Source organism: Oncorhynchus gorbuscha, linkage group LG09 (assembly GCF_021184085.1).
Source record: "Oncorhynchus gorbuscha isolate QuinsamMale2020 ecotype Even-year linkage group LG09, OgorEven_v1.0, whole genome shotgun sequence".
NCBI classification, from domain to species: domain Eukaryota; kingdom Metazoa; phylum Chordata; class Actinopteri; order Salmoniformes; family Salmonidae; genus Oncorhynchus; species Oncorhynchus gorbuscha.
The window spans coordinates 66,479,830-66,504,089 of record NC_060181.1 but is presented as its reverse complement, the minus strand read 5'-3'; the positions used below and the strand labels follow the sequence as shown (position 1 = coordinate 66,504,089).

The 24,260-nt window shown below is 43.7% G+C and overlaps 1 protein-coding gene across 1 annotated transcript in view; it reads right to left on the bottom strand.

Annotated features, from left to right (window-relative positions):
* Positions 1-24,260, bottom strand: part of LOC124043970 (DNA-binding protein SATB2-like) — an 85,710-nt gene that overhangs the window by 16,853 nt on the left and 44,597 nt on the right. Inside the window, 8 exon segments of the mRNA XM_046363164.1 lie at positions 2,809-3,182; positions 3,185-3,225; positions 3,302-3,389; positions 3,743-3,793; positions 4,691-4,793; positions 6,318-6,441; positions 7,676-7,802; positions 22,358-22,573. Coding sequence (XP_046219120.1) covers positions 2,809-3,182; positions 3,185-3,225; positions 3,302-3,389; positions 3,743-3,793; positions 4,691-4,793; positions 6,318-6,441; positions 7,676-7,802; positions 22,358-22,573 — 1,124 coding nt within the window.

The following is a 24,260-nucleotide window of genomic DNA, read 5'->3' as shown; positions in this document are numbered from 1 at the left end:
GCCCTAAACCCTTCATGTGAGCTCCATATTGGCTCTAATGGGGCGTGACTGTGTGTGAATGCAGCAGGTGTGTGTACTGCTGGGAGGGCGGAGAAAGAGACTGATCTGGAGCAGGGAAACACAGCAAGCTGTGGCATCAGCTTACCTCACTCATAACACTCAGAGATTAAATTGAAACTGGCTGAAACCCCCGAGGAGAAACCAAATCATAGAAATATTACTGCTGACTTATCTCAAAGTCATCCCAATATTCCAAATCGTTTTGTAAATGGGACATCAGCATTGACATTACGTTATTCTATCCTCTCATCCTGTCTTCAGTCCTTTACCCCTGCCCTCCACTGCACTATGTGTGGCTACACACTTGGTGGGTTTCCTGCCCTGTATTCTGTTGAAGGCCATCCATGTATGGTTACCTGTGTTCTGTTACCTATGTCGCCTGTGTTCTATGGTTACCTGTGTTCTGTTACCTATGTCACCTGTGTTTTATGGTTACCTGTGTTCTGTTACCTACTGTATGTCACCTGTGTTTTATGGTTACCTGTGTTCTGTTACCTATGTTACCTGTGTTTTATGTCACCTGTGTTTTATGTCACCTGTGTTTTATGTCACCTGTGTTCTGTTACCTATGTCACCTGTGTTCTATGGTTACCTGTGTTCTGTTACCTATGTCACTTGTGTTCTATGGTTACCTGTGTTCTGTTACCCATGTCACCTGTGTTACCTATGTCACCTGTGTTCTGTTACCTACTGTATGTCACCTGTGTTTTATGTCACCTGTGTTCTGTTACCTATGTCACCTGTGTTTTATGTCACCTGTGTTCTGTTACCTATGTCACCTGTGTTCTATGGTTACCTGTGTTCTGTTACCTATGTCACCTGTGTTCTATGGTTACCTGTGTTCTGTTAATAATAATAATAATAATAATATATGCCATTTAGCAGACGCTTTTATCCAAAGCGACTTACAGTCATGTGTGCATACATTCTACGTATGGGTGGTCCCGGGGATCGAACCCACTACCCTGGCGTTACAAGCGCCATGCTCTACCAACTGAGCTACAGAAGGACCACACCACCCATGTCACCTGTGTTCTATGGTTACCTGTGTTCTGTTACCTACTGTATGTCACCTGTGTTTTATGTCACCTGTGTTCTGTTACCTATGTCACCTGTGTTTTATGTCACCTGTGTTCTGTTACCTATGTCACCTGTGTTCTATGGTTACCTGTGTTCTGTTACCTATGTCACCTGTGTTCTATGGTTACCTGTGTTCTGTTACCCATGTCACCTGTGTTCTATGGTTACCTGTGTTCTGTTACCTATGTCACCTGTGTTCTATGGTTACCTGTGTTCTGTTACCTATGTCACCTGTGTTCTCTGGTTACCTGTGTTCTGTTACCCATGTCACCTGTGTTCTATGGTTACCTGTGTTCTGTTACCCATGTCACCTGTGTTCTATGGTTACCTGTGTTCTGTTACCTATGTCACCTGTGTTCTATGGTTACCTGTGTTCTGTTACCTACTGTATGTCACCTGTGTTCTATGGTTACCTGTGTTCTGTTACCCATGTCACCTGTGTTCTATGGTTACCTGTGTTCTGTTACCTACTGTATGTCACCTGTGTTCTATGGTTACCTGTGTTCTGTTACCCATGTCACCTGTGTTCTATGGTTACCTGTGTTCTGTTACCTACTGTATGTCACCTGTGTTCTATGGTTACCTGTGTTCTGTTACCTATGTCACCTGTGTTTTATGGTTACCTGTGTTCTGTTACCTATGTCACATGTGTTCTATGGTTACCTGTGTTCTGTTACCTATGTCACCTGTGTTCTATGGTTACCTGTGTTCTGTTACCCATGTCACCTGTGTTCTATGGTTACCTGTGTTCTGTTACCTACTGTATGTCACCTGTGTTCTATGGTTACCTGTGTTCTGTTACCTATGTCACCTGTGTTCTATGGTTACCTGTGTTCTGTTACCCATGTCACCTGTGTTCTATGGTTACCTGTGTTCTGTTACCCATGTCACCTGTGTTCTATGGTTACCTGTGTTCTGTTACCCATGTCACCTGTGTTTTATGGTTACCTGTGTTCTGTTACAGTATGTCACCTGTGTTCTATGGTTACCTGTGTTCTGTTACAGTATGTCACCTGTGTTCTATGGTTACCTGTGTTCTGTTACATATGTCACCTGTGTTCTATGGTTACCTGTGTTCTGTTACCCATGTCACCTGTGTTCTATGGTTACCTGTGTTCTGTTACCCATGTCACCTGTGTTTTATGGTTACCTGTGTTCTGTTACCTATGTCACCTGTGTTCTATGGTTACCTGTGTTCTGTTACCTATGTCACCTGTGTTCTATGGTTATCTGTGTTCTGTTACCTATGTCACCTGTGTTCTATGGTTACCTGTGTTCTGTTACCCATGTCACCTGTGTTCTATGGTTACCTGTGTTCTGTTACCCATGTCACCTGTGTTTTATGGTTACCTGTGTTCTGTTACCCATGTCACCTGTGTTCTAAGGTTACCTGTGTTCTGTTACCCATGTCACCTGTGTTCTATGGTTACCTGTGTTCTGTTACCTATGTCACCTGTGTTCTATGGTTACCTGTGTTCTGTTACCCATGTCACCTGTGTTCTATGGTTACCTGTGTTCTGTTACCCATGTCACCTGTGTTCTATGGTTACCTGTGTTCTGTTACCCATGTCACCTGTGTTCTATGGTTACATGTGTTCTGTTACAGTATATCACCAGCATTCTATGGTTCCCTGTGTTCTGTTAACTGTGTTCTGTTAGTCTGGTTACCTGTGTTCTGTTGAAGGCCACGCGAGCGAACACAGCCTGTGAGACGCTAGCTCTCTTCAATTCGTCCCTGACGTGCTGGTAGATATCAGTGGAGACTTCCGCAGCAGACGGGTTGTTCCCGGGGTCCCCAGGGCCCCCTGCCTTGGAGGGCCGAGGGATGGGAGGGTGGTTGAGGAACTGCTGGTTGAGGGCCTGTGGGTGCTGGTGGGCTAGCAGGCGGTTAACAGCAAGCTGCTGGTTGATGAGGTGAGCCATGGCTAGCTGCTGTCGGACAAGCTGAGGGCTAAGCTGGGGGGAGAGAAGCCCGCCTGGGCCAAGGAGAGGCTGAAGGGAGGCTGGAGGGCCGGGAGGGGGGATCTGGCCACGCAGAGGGGGCTGTGGTGGAGCTGGCCGTGGGGCGAGGGGGGTGTTGTTGTTGGGGTTGTTGTTGGGGGGGTTGGGAGGGGTTGTGGGGTCTCCAGATCCACCCTTGAGGAGGGTACCTCCACCCCCTCCAAGGTGGCTGAGCTGGGCCAGGCTGGCCAGGTGGGAAGGGGGACGATGGCCCATGACACAGAAGTCTGCCAGGCTGTCTCTCTCCACTGGAGAAGGAAAAAAGGAAGGAAGGAAGGAAGGAGAGAGAGAGGGAGGGAGGGAGGGAGGGAGGGAGGGAGGGAGGGAGGGAGGGGAGGGAGGGAGGAAGGAGGGGAGGGAGGGAGGGAGGGAGGGAGGAGGAAGGAAGGAAGGAAGGAAGGAAGGAAGGAAGGAAGGAAGGAAGGAAGGAAGGAAGGAAGGAAGGAAGGAAGGAAGGAAGGAAGGAAGGAAGGAAGGAAGGAAGGAAGGAAGGAAGGAAGGAAGGAAGGAAGGAAGGGGAGATGAGTGTGATGCTGGTCTAACATAGTGGGCCACATTCTAACTTCAATCATAGAAACAGTACAAACAGTGGATTCCTCACCTTTGATTTCTGAATGATCTCTTCCTGGCCACATCTTCTCCAGATAATCTCCTAGGAAATGAGAGAAATAGAGTGAGAGATGCAACACTTAACAACACAAACACCTACTGTACACACATTCCTCTCCTCTACACCTATGTACACTTCTCGACTATGACTGACAGGACAGCCAGTCAATGGGTGATCACCCATTACTCACTGTGTCCACATCTGGAGGCTAGTGAACGTACAGCATGTGTTTTTCCCTGCCAGGCAGAGACCAGAACTAATAGTGGAGTGGCTGTGTAACCCAACACTGCATCAACTCACTCTGTCAGACAACCGCTGCCTCCCTCCATATCACTTTATTCTCCTCTGGTCTCTCTGTGACTCTGTGTTTGTGGTTTAGGTTTTGCTTTGATCTGTCCGGCAGGGTAATTATAGAGCTATGGGGGAGTGTGTGTGCGTGTGTGTGTGTATGTGTGCGTACACATGTATGTGTGTGTGGGATGGGGGACAAGGGGGCTGGAGAGTAGGGGAGAAATTGTCCCATGCAGGCGTTGTGTGCTGGATGGGCGGATGGAGAGACAAACAGACAGACAGGCTGAGGAGGGGTCAGTGGTCTGTGTGTGACTGTCTGTGAGGCAGGCCTGTGTTGTACTGTAGAACCCCCTGTGGTTGTGGTTACACTGGACAGATCAGCTGGTTCTAATAAAGAAGAGTCAGTGCTCCCTGTGTGAAGGAGATGCCAGTTAACAGGCGACTATAGATTTCCTTTATTATCTTCTCTTCCTCCCTCTTTCAGATGGCAGCCAGGGGTCAGGACAGGATTGGGAATGGCCATTGGCCGCTAATAGGCTGTCACTCAAGTGGCTTGGCCAATCCAGTACATAGTAATCATTGGCTAAGGTATAGGTACTGAGAATTGGTCCATGCTAGTTGGGAGTTCCCAGAGGTCACAATTCTCACCTTTGATTTTCTTGTACTTCTTGTACCAGCGTCCAAATTCCTGGCATTTGGCAGTGGAGACATTGGCATAGTAGGAGCTGTTTACTATTGAGGAAATCATACTCTGTAGAGAGAGAGAAGGAGAGAGGAGGAGAGAGATGTTTAATTGGCAATCAATTTGAATGCTCGCTCACTTGCACACACAAACACACACATACCCAAACTATCATTGAAAAAGATATACATATATCACCAGGGGAAGCCACCCATTGAAATCTAGCCCATCACCATAGCAGCACACATGGATGCAATTGACGCAGGGATCAACACCCACGCATTGAGCTCCATTTAAACACAGCATGCACAGATACATAAATAACACACACACATAAAGTCATTTGGGGAATTTTAGGTTTCTACATTGTGTAATAAGCATGGGCTCCTATTGAGATGAATTACATTGAAAATTGTACACTGTCTCTTTAAGAGTGTCAGCGATGTTCTGAGAGATGGCGTGTGAATCTGTCATTCATTCATTGCTATGATGATTGATCTTCTGAAGAAGCTATGTCTTTTCCATTCTTTCTGTGCCCCCTAATGTTCAGATATACTGGTAAAGTTAAATGCTAAATGACTTAAATGTAAATGTATGTAATGTAAATGTAAGTTACCAGGTTGTTAACTAGCTAGCTAACGAGGTAACATGACTTAACAAAGTGTTAATGGCCTGCGTCATGGTTTATGAATATAAAATGCGGCCCGCCAATGGAGATGCATAAAGCTGCAGCTTTAGAAGGAAAGAAACGTAGTGCAGGTAATAGGTCGCAACGTTTGAACAGTAGGTTCTCTTAGTTATGGTGCGACCATCACTGTCACAAATCTGCGCTCACTTTTTCTCTAGGGATCTGAGAATCAATGGTACCGCGAAGCCTAATCATTACGACAATTACTATAGGGCAGAGTTTTTTCTATGCACAGCAATACACTGAGTGTACAAAACATTAGGAACACCTGCTCTTTCCATGACATCGACTGACCAGGTGAATCCACGTGAAGGCTATGATCCCTTATTGATGCCACTTGTTAAATCCACTTCAATCAGTTTTCATGAAAGGGAGGAGACAGGTTACATAACTATTTTTAAGCCTTGATACAATTGAGACATGGATTGTGTATGTGTGCCATTCAAAGGATGAATGGCCAAGACAAAAGATTTAAGTGCTTTTCAACAGATATGGTAGTAGGTACCAGGCGTATCGGTTTGAGTGTGTCAAGAACTGCAACGCTGCCGGATTTTTTTACCCTCAACAATTTCCCATGTACATCAAGAATGGTCCACCACCCAAAGACATCCAGCCAACTTGACACAACTGTTGGAAGCATTGGAGTCAACATGGGCCAGCATCCCTGTGGAACGCTTTCGACACCTTGTAGAGTCCATGCCCCGATGAATTGAGGCTGTTCTGAGGGCAAAAGTGGTTGCAACTCAATATTAGGAAGGTGTTCCTAATGTTTTGTGCACTCGGTGTATATTTAGGAGCATATGCAACCAACATTGTCACATTTTAGATTCCTGATTGTGAGAGAATTGAGCAGATCAGGGTAGTTATTGGAGTGTTGTAGAGGTTTGATAGGGGTGCAGTATCACCTGTGAGAGGGGGCACTCCTTGGCCAGTGTGCTTTGGTTCATCTCCTTGAGAAGCTCCTTGAGGGCGTTCCTCACCGTGGCGTGGTTCCACTGCTCTGACGGAAGGTCCTCCAGCTTGGCAAAGCTACAGAACCATAAAAAAGTCAGTCACTTCCTATTTCCTGTCCTGGGGCTGGTTGCACGTAGCCTGGCTAATCTATACTGAATGCTGTTTTCAGTCTGGTTTAACAAGGTTAGGTTGCACCAGCCTTGTGTAAGTTCATCACTGCATCATAGTGACTGAATTCTTGAAGTCAGATCTATTTAGTCAATAACTAGGGAATTGGTCTACACTGTCCTATCCAGATATTGTACTATTCCACAAACCACCCATTTATTTGCCTCAACTCACATCAGTCGCTAAGGGCAATACCGAAGATTTTTTATAACTAACCCAAGATAGACCACAGCCTGTTGTTTCCAATGGGAGCAAATGAATCATAGTGGGGAGATCCAAGCACGAGCTAGCGAGATCCTATTGGCAGGTTCTAGCATGTTAGACAACATCTTCTCTGTGAAGTGAGAGTGTGCAATAACTAAATTCGCCCTTGCACTCCTTCTAAACAACGCCATTTAAAAAAAACTTTGGCAAGGTTTGGGGAACAGAAGACTTTATTGAGATCAAATGTTTCTTTGATGAGAATTTTTGCAGAATGTCGGCCAAAATCCATCTTCTCCCACTGCCGGCCAATGGGCTTCCTCTCATCACCATGGCAATACTATACATGTCAGGCAATACCATCATCATGGAGACAGATGTAAACAAAGCTGGATAGTATGCGACAACACAATAAGGACCACATTCCAATCATCTGGAGTCTATCCATCTCTGTTTATCTGGCTATCAGGGCCATGTTCACTGATTCTTTGGAAAAGTGCAAGTTACTGACATGAAAGCTCTCTTGGAGAAAAATGCAGATAATAAATCAATCTCTGATGTTGGGATCTGGGCTAGCTGGCTCCTTGGATCGTTCCCAATTTAGATTTTAAACCTAATACTCCACAACAGTAAACTGTTGAACTACAGAGGCCTATAGTGAAAATGTAGAAAATGCCAAGATGACATCAGTCACCCAAAGGAACTCTGTCTGATTTAATAACATTGAAATACTCCAACATTATTCCAAGAGTTGGAATGTTGTAGTTTCTCCAAAATCAATCTAAACAGTGGAAATACAAGGAAATACAAAGCCTTTCAATAAATTCTGTCACTGTAAGTTTATAGTCTGTGTAGCTAAAGCTATATTTGCCCACCACATTTTCCTCCTCACCCCTGAACAGCAAGTAACACATGCGCGCACACACACACACACACACACCTCTGTAGCTGAATGCGGAGGGTGACCATGTGATAGACATCCAGCAACATATCAGCCACCGTGGCTTCAGGAGCATCTGATAGGAAGTGGATGGGCAGAGGGTTCCAATGACCCACCTTGATGATGCCTGAGAGAGAGAGAGAGAGAGAGAGAGAGAGAGAGAGAGAGAGAGAGAGAGAGAGAGAGAGAGAGAGAGAGAGAGAGGAGAGAGAGAGAGAGAGAGAGAGATAGAGGGAGAGAGAGAGAGAGAGAGAGAGATAGATAGCGAGAGAGAGATAGAGAGAGAGAGAGAGAGAGAGAGAGAGAGAGAGAGAGAGAGAGAGAGAGATAGCGAGAGAGAGAGAGAGCGAGAGAGAGAGAGAGAGAGAGAGAGAGAGAGAGAAAGAGAGAGAAAGAGAGAGAGAGATGATTAGTGAGACACAAATAATATCAGCTCCCTCCGCTCAAAAACACACACAGTAATAGGGAGAGGTAAACTTAATTAACCCCCAACATCATTATATTGTTCCATGACATCATCACCACAGTACTTAACCCCTGGTAACACTGCCCAGAATAAAACCTCCATGAAATAGAGAGGATCAGAGAATATGTGTGTTTGTGTGTGTGTGCGTGTGTGCGTGGGCAGTATGCACCTACAGAAAATATGGCTTTGCAGGGAGAACAAAGTGTTTGCAATTCGAGGGTTGCTAACAAAGTGCCAGTTGGCGCATGACTCCCTATCTGTCTGTCTGTCTGAGTGTGTGAACATGTGGGTTTGCTGTCTGTGTTTGTGTTTACGTGCCAATGGATATCTGTCCAGGTGTGTGTGTGTGTGTGTGTGTGTGTGTGTGTGTGTGTGTGTGTGTGTGTGTGTGTGTGTGTGTGTGTGTGTGTGTGTGTGTGTGTGTGTGTGTGTGTGTGTGTGTGTGTGTGTGTGTGTGTGTGTGTGTGTGTGTGTGTGTGTGTGTGTGTGTGTGTGTGTGTGTGTGTGTGTGTGTGTGTGTGTGTGTGTGAAGGTCTCTCTCTCCCAGCGGACCAGTTCCTTTGAGGCTGCACAGCAGATAGAGCCTTATCTATTAGAACCTTATCAACTATGGAAGAGACACCCAATGAGCTAGCCCCATTAACATTAACACACACACACACACACACACACACCGGGCAGAAGACGTCCACACAGCAGACAGACAAGACAAGACAGTGACAGTGTATAGAAGGCTGGGGCAACACGTCAACACACTCAGTAATACCTGCAATAAAACAGGTCAATGGTTGTTTGATCAACCTAAATTGAACGCTGTAAAAGTGGCTCTCATTGTATGAGGGAGAGGTGGGATGGGTTGGGCAGGGTAATACGAGGTAACTATTCTATAGAACAGGTTTGTCAGGGTTGGGAGAGATACCCCAACCCCTGCTACCACTAATTGAGTGGTGCAGGCTTTTGTTACAGCCCAGCCTTAAAACACTAAAAACTGCTGTATAATTCACCACTATATTGCCTCAGAGACAAAGTGTCTGATGTTGCTCATGGCTGTCATTAGTCACATTGAGAGTTGGAGCAGAGAATAAAGAGATACATAATGTCTGTATTTCTAATGCGTTTTCCTCTCTTCACTTACCACTACACTACACACTACGGTTCCCTGTAGTTTGTGGGTGTTCTTTAGCTTTGTATGAAAGCCTTACAAATAAATGTCCATCTACAACTCACGCCAATGATCTACATACAGAGCCAATGAGTGTGGAAAAAGGAGAAGGGGAATAACTGCGTAAGATCTGGACCTCTTAGGTATAAATAACAGAACAATAATACTGTAAACATGAACACACACAGGGCCTTCCCTGAGACTCTTGCTGACTGGAGCTGTGAAAACTAAACAATGCTAATCGCATTACTATCCTCTAAATCAGAGCCAGACGGGGCCTGATAGATATCTCTCCCTCTCACAGACACACACACACACACACACACACACACACACATATATATATTATATATATATGTGTGTGTGGATGCACACAACCCAATCTAATAGTCAAACAGCTTCCGTGTTGTGCATCCAGAGAAGCAGTACTGTATTGCTTTTTAAAAACACAGACGTGGTGGAGACAATGGGACATTGCCCAACCATAACACTGCAAAACACTTTTACGTCCTATTCTTTCAACAATAGTTAGTCTGTGCCCTGTACTAAAGATGGGTTACGTGATCCAATCCTTCATTCCCAGAGAGGAAGGCAAGGAACTCTGCTGTTTCTTCCACTACTAACTGTGTATCTGTGGATAGATATTTTGCCGAGATACTGAATTAGTGAGGAAAAGCTATGGAGACAGATGAAGACAATTTGTGTAGAATTGCCCTCCTTCATCCCCCTCCTCTCAGATCATTTTCCCTCTTCTCTCTCTGAGTGCTTTCTGTTTATATAGCTCGGTTAGCTTTGATTTGGGAGAGCTGATCTGCTTTCCTCATTGTGTGTCACATTGTGTAGTGGAGGGTATAGGCCGGCTGGCTAGGGGGTCGGAGGACAGTGGAGGGTATAGGCCGGCTAGCTAGGGAGCCGGAGGACAGTGGAGGGTATAGGCCGGCTAGCTAGGGGGTCGGAGGACAGTGGAGGGTATAGGCCGGCTAGCTAGGGGGCCGGAGGACAGTGGAGGGTATAGGCCGGCTAGCTAGGGGGGCGGAGGACAGTGGAGGGTATAGGCCAGCTAGCTTGGGGGTCAGAGGACAGTGGAGGGTATAGGCCAGCTAGCTTGGGGGTCAGAGGACAGTGGAGGGTATAGGCCAGCTAGCTAGGGGGTCCGAGGACAGTGGAGGGTATAGGCCGGCTAGCTAGCCCAGGGGTCAGAGGACAGTGGAGGGTAGTCAATCACCACCTTCCGGAGCCGGCTGGCTAGGGGGTCACCCCACCCCCGGAGGACAGTGGAGATGGTATAGGCCGGCTAGCTAGGGAGCCGGAGGACAGTGGAGGGTATAGGCCAGCTAGCTAGGGGGGCGGAGGACAGTGGAGGGTATAGGCCAGCTAGCTAGGGGGTCCGAGGACAGTGGAGGGTATAGGCCGGCTAGCTAGGGGGTCTGAGGACAGTGGAGGGTATAGGCCGGCTAGCTAGGGGGTCAGAGGACAGTGGAGGGTATAGGCCGGCTAGCTAGGGGGTCTGAGGACAGTGGAGGGTATAGGCCGGCTAGCTAGGGGGCCTGAGGACAGTGGAGGGTATAGGCCGGCTAGCTAGGGGGTCCGAGGACAGTGGAGGGTATAGGCCAGCTAGCTAGGGGGCCGGAGAACAGTGGAGGGTATAGGCCGGCTAGCTAGGGGGTCCGAGGACAGTGGAGGGTATAGGCCAGCTAGCTAGGGGGCCGGAGAACAGTGGAGGGTATAGGCCGGCTAGCTAGGTAGCCGGAGAACAGTGGAGGGTATAGGCCGGCTAGCTAGGGGGTCATAGAACAGTGGAGGGTATAGGCCGGCTGGCTAGGGGGTCATAGAACAGTGGAGGGTATAGGCCGGCTAGCTAGGGGGTCATAGAACAGTGGAGGGTATAGGCCGGCTAGCTAGGGGGTCAGAGGACAGTGGAGGGTATAGGCCGGCTAGCTAGGTGGCCGGAGAACAGTGGAGGTTATAGGCCGGCTTGCTAGGGGGCCTGAGGACAGTGGAGTTTTGTGTATATTTCTACCTTTGTGTACCTATTTAGGATATATCCCCATGAAGAAAATAACATTAATATTATTCATTTATGTATAGGACAGATCAGGGACCCATGACCCTAACCTTAACCCAATTCTGTTACCGGGTGTAAATCCACTTCACTTACTGTAGTTCAACAACCAAAATATATATATTTGTTTAAGTGAAGGTGTCATGTCATAGCTGGCCCCCCATTCTCTCTGCAGACATCTTTGAATCTTAAGTCAGAGTGGATATTTAACAGAGTTTTTGGAAAATGTGGTCACAAATAACAGGGATATTTTACGGAAATTCTGTTACCAAACTTCGCATCTGCACTGTTTTTGTCAAATGTTTGGTGTAAATTCTTAAAAGTAGTCCTTGAGTATAGAGTTGCATGGTTTGTTAAACTTTGAAATCAATGTTTTTTTGTTTGGCATGCATTTTAAAGTGCACAAGTATGTATACACACGCATAGCAGTGGTGAATTCATTATTAATGAATCAGTTTTGGCCCCTTGTTATATGGCTCCTGCTTCATGTCCATATTTTTTAAAATAAAAATCATTGTTCCCGTTTCCACATAAAAATTCCGCCTCCCAAAGACGTCCCTTCATGTGGCCAACTGGTGGCTTGGCTTGTGCCAATATGTGCCCATCCACACAAACACACACAGGCTTGTCCTCTTTCCTTCTCCTTTTCTCTCTCTCTCTCTTAAAGGCGCTGCATGGTCAATCCGCAGTCTTCATTGGCCGTGCAGCATTTACGGTGATATGGCCTCTGCAGAAGTCTGGACATTCATACTTTTTGCACTTTGCCAAGCAGCATTGAGTTGTTGTGAAGGAAGTTGTCAAAGAGGTGAGTTTGTATTTATACAAGACCTCCAGCTCTCACCAACCGTCAACCAATCATGTCAATGCGAGTTATACAGAGCCTTCCCCATTGTTATAACATTTGAAAGGCGCCCAGCGACGTGGTACTGAGATCAATTTGGCCTCTGCGTGCCTCCGGACGCTTCGCAATTGCGTCACACCATCCATATGCGCCTCTGACCACATTTTGGTATTATCATAAATTGGCTCTTACTCACAGACACACAGAAACACGTATGTGCCTACACACGCACACACAGACACACACAGCGACAGAATCACACACACACAGACACATACACAGCGACAGAATCACACAAACACACACACACAGACACACACACAGCGACAGAATCACACACAGACACATACACAGCGACAGAATCACACAAACACACACACACAGACACACACACAGCGACAGAATCACACACAGACACATACACAGCGACAGAATCACACACACACACACACACACACACAGACACACACACAGCGACAGAATCACACACACAGACACACGCACAGTGACAGAATCACACACACACACACACACACAGCAGCGACAGAATCACACACACAGACACACACACAGACAGAATCACACACACGCAGCGACAGAATCACACACACACGCAGACAGACAGAGAGACAACGACAGTCAAACAGACAGACAGAGAGAGAGACACACACACTGACCTATGGAACAAGGCTTAAGCGATGCAGCAGGCTAGCTACACACGAAGGGCTCCTCATTCCATGCTGGTTCCAGTTCTCGTACCCCCCCCCAGGGGAAACCCCACATGCATGACTCACACAGCCGTTCTACTTCATATCATCATAACCAAACCTAGCGCTCATATTCATCTGTCTATCTGGTAAGAATTTGTATCTATTAGGGATCCCCATTAGCTGCGGCCAAGGCAGCAGCTACTCTTCCTGGGATCCAAAGACAAAGTGGACAATCAGTGAGGGTGAAGGAAGACATTCTGCCAATACTGTTATGTTCTGTAAGTCACCACAACATGTTTTATATATGACTGGAACAGGGATGTGTGAAAGAGAAGGAAGAAGTTACCCCTAACCACTGATACAAGGTCAGATATTTATTTATGTGTCGAATGGTTGAGGTTAGGAGCCAGGTAATGATTCAAAGTAATCTGATCCTAGATCTGTGGCTAGGGGCAATGTCTACCAAAACTGTGAGTGACAGGACTCATATTTCACAATAGGTCTAGAGTCATCTGTACATCCACTAAACAAAACCAAACTCAAAACGTTTGTCCTGTATAGCTCTCTGACCCTGTAACGTGGCAGCACAGCGACAATGTACTCTCCTCTCTGAGGCCTAGAGCGTGGCTGGCCAACCGGCCACTGTTAACTGTCTGAAGCCTTAAAGTACAGGTCTGCCCCTTCCATTCTATAAAAGCCTTCAGACCCTTATAACTGAAATAAACAATATGCACCAGTTAATTACTAACTGGATCTAATTAAAGAAAGGCCGTGGTGCTGGGAGAGAATTTAAATACACCGCTGGGACACAAGTATGCAGGACACAATTCAAACAGGGAGAAAATAGCCAAGACTCTGTGTAATTTTGGTTGGTGACCGCAGAGGAAAAAATGTATAATTTAAGCCAGAAATTATTCATTTAACATAAATGCTTATTTTAAAAAACAAAAGTATTTTTGAGGAAGAGTAGGGAAGGGGGAGGGGGTCGTGTGTGTGTGTGTGTGTGAGTTGGTATTTGCGTGTGTTTTTATGTCAGAGCATGCAACTGTGTGTGTGTGTGTGTGTGTGTGTGTGTGTGTGTGTGTGTGTGTGTGTGTGTGTGTGTGTGTGTGTGTGTGTGTGTGTGTGTGTGTGTGTGTGTGTGTGTGTGTGTGTGTGTGTGTGTGTGTGTGTGTGTGTGTGTGTGTGTGTGTGTGTGTGTGTGTGTGTGTGTGTGTGTGGGCATGAAGAGCAGATATATTATTTGTTGTCCCTCTACTTATTCAGCCTGACTATGTGTTGAACTGTGTGTCTGAGGAGTGTTACTGATGATGATGATGTTGACCTCCTCTACTTATTCAGCCTGACTATGTGTTGACCTGTGTGTCCAAGGAGTGTTACTGATGATGATGATGTTGTCCTCCTCTACTTATTCAGCCTGACTATGTGTTGAACTGTGTGTCTGAGGAGTGTTACTGATGATGATGATGTTGTCCTCCTCTACTTATTCAGCCTGACTATGTGTTGAACTGTGTGTCTGAGGAGTGTTACTGATGATGATGATGTTGTCCTCCTCTACTTATTCAGCCTGACTATGTGTTGAACTGTGTGTCTGAGGAGTGTTACTGATGATGATGATGTTGTCCTCCTCTACTTATTCAGCCTGACTATGTGTTGAACTGTGTGTCTGAGGAGTGTTACTGATGATGATGATGTTGACCTCCTCTACTTATTCAGCCTGACTATGTGTTGACCTGTGTGTCCGAGGAGTGTTACTGATGATGATGATGTTGTCCTCCTCTACTTATTCAGCCTGACTATGTGTTGACCTGTGTGTCTGAGGAGTGTTACTGATGATGATGATGTTGTCCTCCTCTACTTATTCAGCCTGACTATGTGTTGAACTGTGTGTCTGAGGAGTGTTACTGATGATGATGATGTTGACCTCCTCTACTTATTCAGCCGGACTATGTGTTGAACTGTGTGTCCGAGGAGTGTTACTGATGATGATGATGTTGTTGCTGCTGTAGCCGTTTGTAAGGTGCTGCTGGTGACACTGGTCACTTTAATAATGTTTACATACTGTTTTACCCACTTTATATGTGTATACTGTATTCTAGTCATGGTTCATCCTATATAACTACTGCTGTACACACCTTTTCTATTCATATACTGTCCATACGGTCTATACATACCATCATATACTGTCTATACACACCATCATATACTGTCTATACACACCAGTATATACTGTCTATACACACCATCATATACTGTCCATACTGTCTATACACACCATCATATACTGTCCATACTGTCTATACACACCATCATATACTGTCCATACTGTCTATACACACCATCATATACTGTCCATACTGTCTATGCACACCATCATATACTGCCCATACTGTCTATACACACCATCATATACTGTCCATACTGTCAATACAAACCATCATATACTGTCCATACTGTCTATACACACCATCATATACTGTCTGTACACACCATCATATACTGTCTATACACACCATCATATACTGTCTATACAAACCATCATATACTGTCCATACTGTCTATACACACCATCATATACTGTCCATACTGTCTATACACACCATCATATACTGTCTGTACACACCATCATATACTGTCCATACTGTCTATATACACACCATCATATACTGTCCATACTGTCTATACACACCATCATATACTGTCCATACTGTCTATACACACCATCATATACTGTCCATACTGTCTATACAAACCATCATATACTGTCCATACTGTCTATACACACCATCATATACTGTCCATACTGTCTATACACACCATCATATACTGTCTGTACACAAACCATCATATACTGTCTATACTGTCTATACACACCATCATATACTGTCCATACTGTCTATACACACCATCATATACTGTCCATACTGTCTATACACACCATCATATACTGTCCATACTGTCTATACACACCATCATATACTGTCTGTACACACACCATCATATACTGTCCATACTGTCAATACACACCATCATATACTGTCTGTACACACACCATCATATACTGTCCATACTGTCAATACAAACCATAATATACTGTCCATACTGTCTATACACACCATCATATACTGTCCATACTGTCAATACACACCATCATATACTGTCCATACTGTCTATACACACCATCATATACTGCCCATACTGTCTATACACACCATCATATACTGTCTATACACACCGTCATATACTGTCCATACTGTCAATACACACCATCATATACTGTCCATACTGTCAATACACACCATCATATACTGTCTATACACACCATCATATACTGTCCATACTGTCAATAGACACCATCATATACTGTCTATACACACCATCATATACTGTCCATACTGTCAATACAAACCATAATATACTGTCCATACTGTCTATACACACCATCATATACTGTCCATACTGTCAATACACACCATCATATACTGTCCATACTGTCTATACACACCATCATATACTGCCCATACTGTCTATACACACCATCATATACTGTCTATACACACCGTCATATACTGTCCATACTGTCAATACACACCATCATATACTGTCCATACTGTCAATACACACCATCATATACTGTCTATACACACCATCATATACTGTCCATACTGTCAATAGACACCATCATATACTGTCTATACACACCATCATATACTGTCCATACTGTCAATACACACCATCATATACTGTCCATACTGTCTATACACACCATCATATACTGTCCATACTGTCAATACACACCATCATATACTTTTCATACTTAGATTCCAGACTCTGAAATTGCTCATTCTGATATTTCTTCATTCCTTTCTTTTTATTTTGTGGATTTGTGTGTATTGTTTTGCATTTTTAGGTATCACTGCACTGTTGGAGCTAGACGCATAAGCATTTAGCTGCACCTGTGATAACATCTGAAAAATGTGTATGCGACCAATCAAATTTGATTTGTGATGTCTGGTTTAGTCTACATGGCTTTGAACAGCCTGGATGTTTTTGGGAGGACTGTATTGATGTGGACAGGGGACCACTGTGACTGACGAGACAGACCTCCCCTGATACTTGGCATACACGGCTAGGCTACACATACAACTACTAGCTGGTAATGACATTCTGCATACTATGGCAAATGCTTTTACTGCCCAGGCCAGTTAAGACCCTTTTCTTAAGAGATTTAATAGGGACAATATACACTGAGTGTACAAAACATTAGGAACACCTGCTCTTTCCATGACATGGACTGACCAGGGGAATCCAGCTGAAAGCTATGATCCCTTACTGATGTCACCTGTTAAATCCACTTCAATCAGTATAGCACCTTGAGACAATAGAGATATGGATTGTGTATGTGTGCCATTCAGAGAGTGAATTGGCAAGACAAACGATTGAAGTGCCTTTGAACAGGGTATAGTAGTAGGTGCTTGGTGCACCGGTTTGAGTGTGTTAAGAACTGCAACACTGCTGGGTGTTTCCTGCTCAACACTTTCCCATGTGTATCAAAAATGGTTCACCAGCCACTGTGGGAAGCATTGGAGTCAACATGGGCCAGCATCCTTGTGGAATGCTTTCGACAACTTGTAGTCCATGTCCTGACAGATTGAGGCTGTGCTGAGGGCTGAAAGGGTGCAACTCAATATTAGGAAGGTGTTCTTTTTGTACACTCGGTATATATGTAAGATCTTAGCTGTAATTCTCAGTAATAGTCTGATTATTGATTGTTGTTGTTAAAACTACGACACCAAAAATATATCAACAGACTAATAAAATAGTTTAATTCTGTCTATTTGCCTACAGTATCTATTATCTAAACAATTCAAAGAATATCATAAAATGGAAAATACCTCCCTTTGACCAACTGTGGCTTTGGGTGGAGACGGTACTCACGTTCACCTCAGTGCCTTCAGACAATAAATACAGTAAAAATATAGTTTGAATAGAAAATAAAAGTAATTGCTTACTGTTAGTAAAATGTCCTTATTCAGGGCTGAACAACTCGGAACCCTCTGAACAATAATATATAATAATAATATAATAATATATGCTATTTAGCAGACGCTTTTATCCAAAGAGAATTACAGTCATGTGTGCATACATTCTATGTATGGGTGGTCCTGGGGATCGAACCCACTACCCTGGCGTTACAAGCGCCATGCTCTACCAACTGAGCTACAGAAGGACCACAATCTGAACATTGTCTTTTAGAATTGTCAAAGTCATAATAAACAGGGGCGTTATGCACCAAAAATCTGAGAGTGCACAAAATAAGTGCGTATGGCTGGGGGTTGGTGAAGTTGGAGAATTTTGAACCCCTGAAACAGCTTTTTCCTGCAATCTAGAGCCATAATCCATATGCTTACCTCTATATAAAAAAGATGTACAGTATATCTAAGCATACCTCTTGACCTGTCTGTATCCTCCTGATGGGTGGTTATTTTTATAAACTAAATACACTTCTCTGCTAAAATCTGTGTAACAGATTGAAAGGAATGTGAGTCTTATTCAGTACATTTAGTTTAAAAAATAATAGTAATCTGTACATGTAGGTAGGGGTAAAGTGATGATGCATAGATAATAAACAGCAAGGGGGGGGTTAATGGAAGTAGTCCGGTTGGCCATATAACTAATTGTTCAGCAGTCTTACGGCTTGGCGTTAGAAACTGTTAAGGAGCATTTTGGTCCCGTTTGCCATGCAGTAGCAGAGAGAACAGTCTATGACTTGGGTGACTGGAGTCTTTGACAATTTTTGGGACCTCTCTCTGTTACCCCCTAGTATATAGGTCCTGGATGGCAGGAAGCTTGGCCACAGTGATGTACTGGGCCGTACGCACTACCCTCTGTAGCACCTTACGGTCAGATGCCGAGCAGTTGCCATACCAGGAGATTATGCAACCGGTCAGCTGTAGAACTTTGAGGATCTGGGGACCCATGCCAAATCTTTTCAGTCTCCTGAGGGGGAAAAGGTGTTGTCGTGCCCTCTTCACAACTGTCTTGGTGTGTTTGGACCATGATAGTTCGTTGGTGATGTGGACACCAAGGAACTTGAAACTCTTGACATGCTCCACTACAGCCCCGTCCATGTTAATTGGGGCCTGTTCTTACCGCCCTGCATTTTCCTGTACTCCAAGATCAGCTCCTTTGTCTTGCTCACATTAAGGGAGATGTTCCTCACTATAGGCTGTCTCATCGTTGTCGGTGATCAGGCCTAACACTGTTTTGTCGTCAGCAAACTTAATGATGGTGTTGGAGTCGTGCTTGGCCACGCAGTCATGGGTGAACAGGGAGTTAAAGAGGGGACTAAGCACACACCCCTGAGGGGCCCAAGTTTTGAGGATCAGCGTGGCACATGTGTTGTTGCCACCCTTACCACCTGCGGGGCGGCCCGTCAGGAAGTCCAGGATCCAGTTGCACAGGGAGGTGTTTAGTCCCAGTATCCTTAGCTTAGTGATGAGATTTGTGAGCACTATGGTGTTGAACGCTGAGCTGTATAAACAGCATTCTTACATAGGTGTTCCTTTTGTCCAGGTGGGAAAGGACAGTGTAGAGTGCAATTGAGATTGCGTTATCTGTGGATCTGTTGGGGCGGTATGCAAATTGGAGTGGGTCTAGGGTTCCCGGGATGATGGTTTTGATGTGAGCCATGACCAGCCTTTCAAAGCATTTCATGGCTACCAACGTCAGTGCTAAAAAGCGGTAACAATTTAGGCAGGTTACCTTTGCTTCCTTGGGCACAGGGACTATGGTGGTCTGCTTGAAACATGTAGGTATTACAGACTCGGTCAGGGAGAGGTTGAAAATGTCAGTGAAGACACTTCCCAGTTGGCCCGCGCATGCTTTGAGTACACGTCCTGGTAATCCGTCTGACCCTGCGGCTTTGTTAATGTTGACCTGTTTAAAGGTCTTGCTCACCTCGGCTACGGAGAGCGTGATCACACAGTCATCCGGAACAGCTGGTGCTCTCATACATGCTTCATTGTTGCTTGCCTCTAAGTGATCATAAAAGGGCATTTAGCTCATCTGGTAGCTAGCTATTCTAATTTGATTGATAGCCTGAAATGGCTTTTTGGTAGCTAGTTATGAGGTTAGGCGATTAGGAACCTATCTGGGCTAGATAAATACCAACTTCATACAATTGCTAGGTGGCTAGTAGTATTATGAGAAACAACAACAACATTATCATTAAAAAAAGGACAAATCTGAGGGGGCACTTGCCCCTGTGCCCCCCTTGGGCATGACGCCTCTGATAATGAATGTAGTATTTTCAGCCCAAGATGAGTCATGTAGGGGACAGTAAGTACGTAGGGGTACAGAGTACAGAGTACAGAGTCTGTGGTTCAGGTGGTATGGCAGAATAAAGCAGAGAGAAGAGAAAATAAGAGAAGAAGAGTTCATGTAGAGCATACGGGTACGGTGGGTACAGAGTACAGTGCAGTACAGTGTGTTTCAGGTAGTTTGGCAGAGAGGAAAGTGACGGAAAGCAGAGAAGAAAGGAGTTCATTCAGACAGTGATAAGGGTTGTTGACCTTGAGCCAGTAAACAGGGATTACCTGTGCAGTGCCAGTCTATCTGTTATGATGTGTGGGTGTAGTGTATGAAGTGAGGTCTCTCACGTGTGTCACACGACATGAGATTTGTTGGTTCAAACTATAAATGACATGATACTTGAAATCAGAGCCTCTCCAGATGACACATTACTTGTCTGGTGAAAAAAGCTGGCGCCATGACAGTGATCATTTTAATGACTTATTTTGTTGGATAGCAATTATACAGCAATAAATACTACATACCAGCAACACAACAAAAAGTTGGTATTTTTCTGACACACAGGGGCGGCAGTTCAGTTATTGCCTACCGCCATGAATAGCCCCTAAGAATCAAATTAACAAAAGGACAGAGTAATATGGAGTGTCTTCGTACACGCCATTATTCACACGCCATTATTCACACGCCATTATTCACACCACATTATTCACACGCCATTATTCACACGCCATTATTCACACGCCATTATTCACACGCCATTATTCACACCACATTATTCACACGCCATTATTCACACCACATTATTCACACGCCATTATTCACACGCCATTATTCACACGCCATTATTCACACGCCATTATTCACACGCCATTATTCACACGCCATTATTCACACCACATTATTCACACGCCATTATTCACACGCCATTATTCACACGCCATTATTCACACGCCATTATTCACACGCCATTATTCACACGCCATTATTCACACGCCATTATTCACACGCCTTTATTCACACGCCATTATTCACACGCCATTATTCACACGCCATTATTCACACGCCATTATTCACACGCCATTATTCACACGCCATTATTCACACGCCATTATTCACACGCCATTATTCACACGCCATTATTCACACGCCATTATTCACATGCCATTATTCACAGAGCCATTATTCACACGCCATTATTCACAGAGCCATTATTCACACGCCATTATTCACAGAGCCATTATTCACACACCATTTCAGTTGAAGTCAATGTATCTCAGTTGACTGGTTGTGTCTATTGTTACCATATATCAACGTGAAGCAACTCCCTGCAGTTAGAATGTGCTGCATACTTTAGTGAACACAAGTAAACATCACTGTCCTCCTGGAGATGACAACCATGTGTGCAACAATAAATTCCACCATTATTATGTTCCTCCCCTAGACCTCTCACACATAAACATTCCCACACATACACAACGCACACAATAAAGCATGTGCATGTACTTAGATACATTTAGTCACACACATAGTCTTTTTGCCTCTTGGAGGAACTAGACTCATTATTTTTCAACTCTTTGTTCTGTGTTTAATGAGTTTCTCAGACTGTCTGTTCTTTAGTTGTGTTTTTCAAGCATTCTTTACTTAGTCCTACCCTGAGAGCACAAAACACCATAACAGTCAGTGTATCGTCTGACTAGTGTCCCTCACAGTCAATTATTGCTGTGTGCTCTATAACTCTTTGTGTAGCTGGCCTTGTCCTAGATCGGTGTGTGAACTGGTCCTAGATCAGTTGGAATACAGCAGTGCCAAAGCTGGAACTCAGTACCAGTTCATCCGTTTAGAGCTGGTCATAAATCAGTTGAAAATACACCATGTTCCAAGGTGATAACTTTAAGTGTAAAGTAAGCCTACAGTATGGGACTGACGTTGTGCATTGCCAGATTGCAGTGGCGCTAACTCTGTACCAGGTGTGTGTATGTGGGAGAACTGTTTGCATTTTCAGCTGTATTGCTAACAGGCCCTTTATCAGTTATAGCTCTAACTCAGTACCAGGTAGAATCTTTATGGCTGTTGCTTCGTTGATACAGTAGTCTGACTGTGGGTCAGTGTGTAGGCTACAGTACTCACCATGGGCCTGAGCTGCTGAGCTGTGGGAGTACCCCAGGGCCAGCAGGGCTGTCTCCACCAGCTGGTTGAAGAGGATATCTTTCCTGACCAGGACAAACTCAGCATGCTCCTCTCTGTGTCCCTCCTTCCTCTCCAGCTCCTCACGCTCTCGTTCACGCTGCATCCCTCCGTCAGGCCCTGCCTGCTCTACCACACAGAACACTGGGATCATCAGACCTGGAGGAGAGGAGAGGAGAGGAGAGGAGAGGAGAGGAGAGGAGAGAGAGAGAGAGAGAGAGAGAGAGAGAGAGAGAGAGAGAGAGAGAGAGAGAGAGAGAGAGAGAGAGAGAGAGAGAGAGAGAGAGAGAGTAAAGAGAAATTGACGAGAACGTTAGTAAATCTTATGCTAAGAAGGTGAAATATTATATATTATATCTAATTAGGTCTGCATGGAATACTTTATATATATACTATAGGAGAAGTTCATTTGAAATGTGCTGATATAAATTACACGAAACAATCAATGGATCGTTTGAATGGCTGTTTATTCAGTTTTGTAGTATACTGTTGTCTCTTAAATCCTGTTCCAGTAATAGACTGCAGCTAATCTAACGGCAAGGATATTCTTTAGATTAAAGGTGAAATAAACAAGGATATTCTTTAGATTAAAGGTGAAATAAACAAGGATATTCTTTAGATTAAAGGTGAAATAAACAAGGATATTCTTTAGATTAAAGGTGAAATAAACAAGGATATTCTTTAGATTAAAGGTGAAATAAACAAGGATATTCTTTAGATTAAAGGTGAAATAAACAAGGATATTCTTTAGATTAAAGGTGAAATAAACAAGGATATTCTTTAAATTAAAGGTGAAATAAACAAGGATATTCTTTAAATTAAAGGTGAAATAAACAAGGATATTCTTTAGATTAAAGGTGAAATAAACAAGGATATTCTTTAAATTAAAGGTGAAATAAACAAGGATATTCTTTAGAAAGGTGAAATAAACAAGGATATTCTTTAAATTAAAGGTGAAATAAACAAGGATATTCTTTAAATTAAAGGTGAAATAAACAAGGATATTCTTTAGATTAAAGGTGAAATAAACAAGGATATTCTTTAGATTAAAGGTGAAATAAACAAGGATATTCTTTAAATTAAAGGTGAAATAAACAAGGATATTCTTTAGATTAAAGGTGAAATAAACAAGGATATTCTTTAAATTAAAGGTGAAATAAACAAGGATATTCTTTAAATTAAAGGTGAAATAAACAAGGATATTCTTTAAATTAAAGGTGAAATAAACAAGGATATTCTTTAGATTAAAGGTGAAATAAACAAGGATATTCTTTAGATTAAAGGTGAAATAAACAAGGATATTCTTTAAATTAAAGGTGAAATAAACAAGGATATTCTTTAAATTAAAGGTGAAATAAACAAGGATATTCTTTAAATTAAAGGTGAAATAAACAAGGATATTCTTTAGATTAAAGGTGAAATAAACAAGGATATTCTTTAAATTAAAGGTGAAATAAACAAGGATATTCTTTAGATTAAAGGTGAAATAAACAAGGATATTCTTTAGATTAAAGGTGAAATAAACAAGGATATTCTTTAGATTAAAGGTGAAATAAACATGGATATGCAAAGACATCATAAAAAGTTAGCAGAGAGAATCACCATTCGAAGTGTCAATATCAATTGATAAGCTTGAGACTGCTTAACTATCTAAGTCATTTACATTGATTTAACGCCACAAGAGTACAGTTGGTGCTTTCTGGATCAAACACTGATACAAGCTATTGTGTCCATGGTCAGTTCTTCCATCATTTAAAGTTACACAGAATTCACTGGACTTGCTATGCAAGTTTCAACGGCTCTACTTTGGACGATTTATCGCAAGGCCTTGTAGATTCTTTATAAT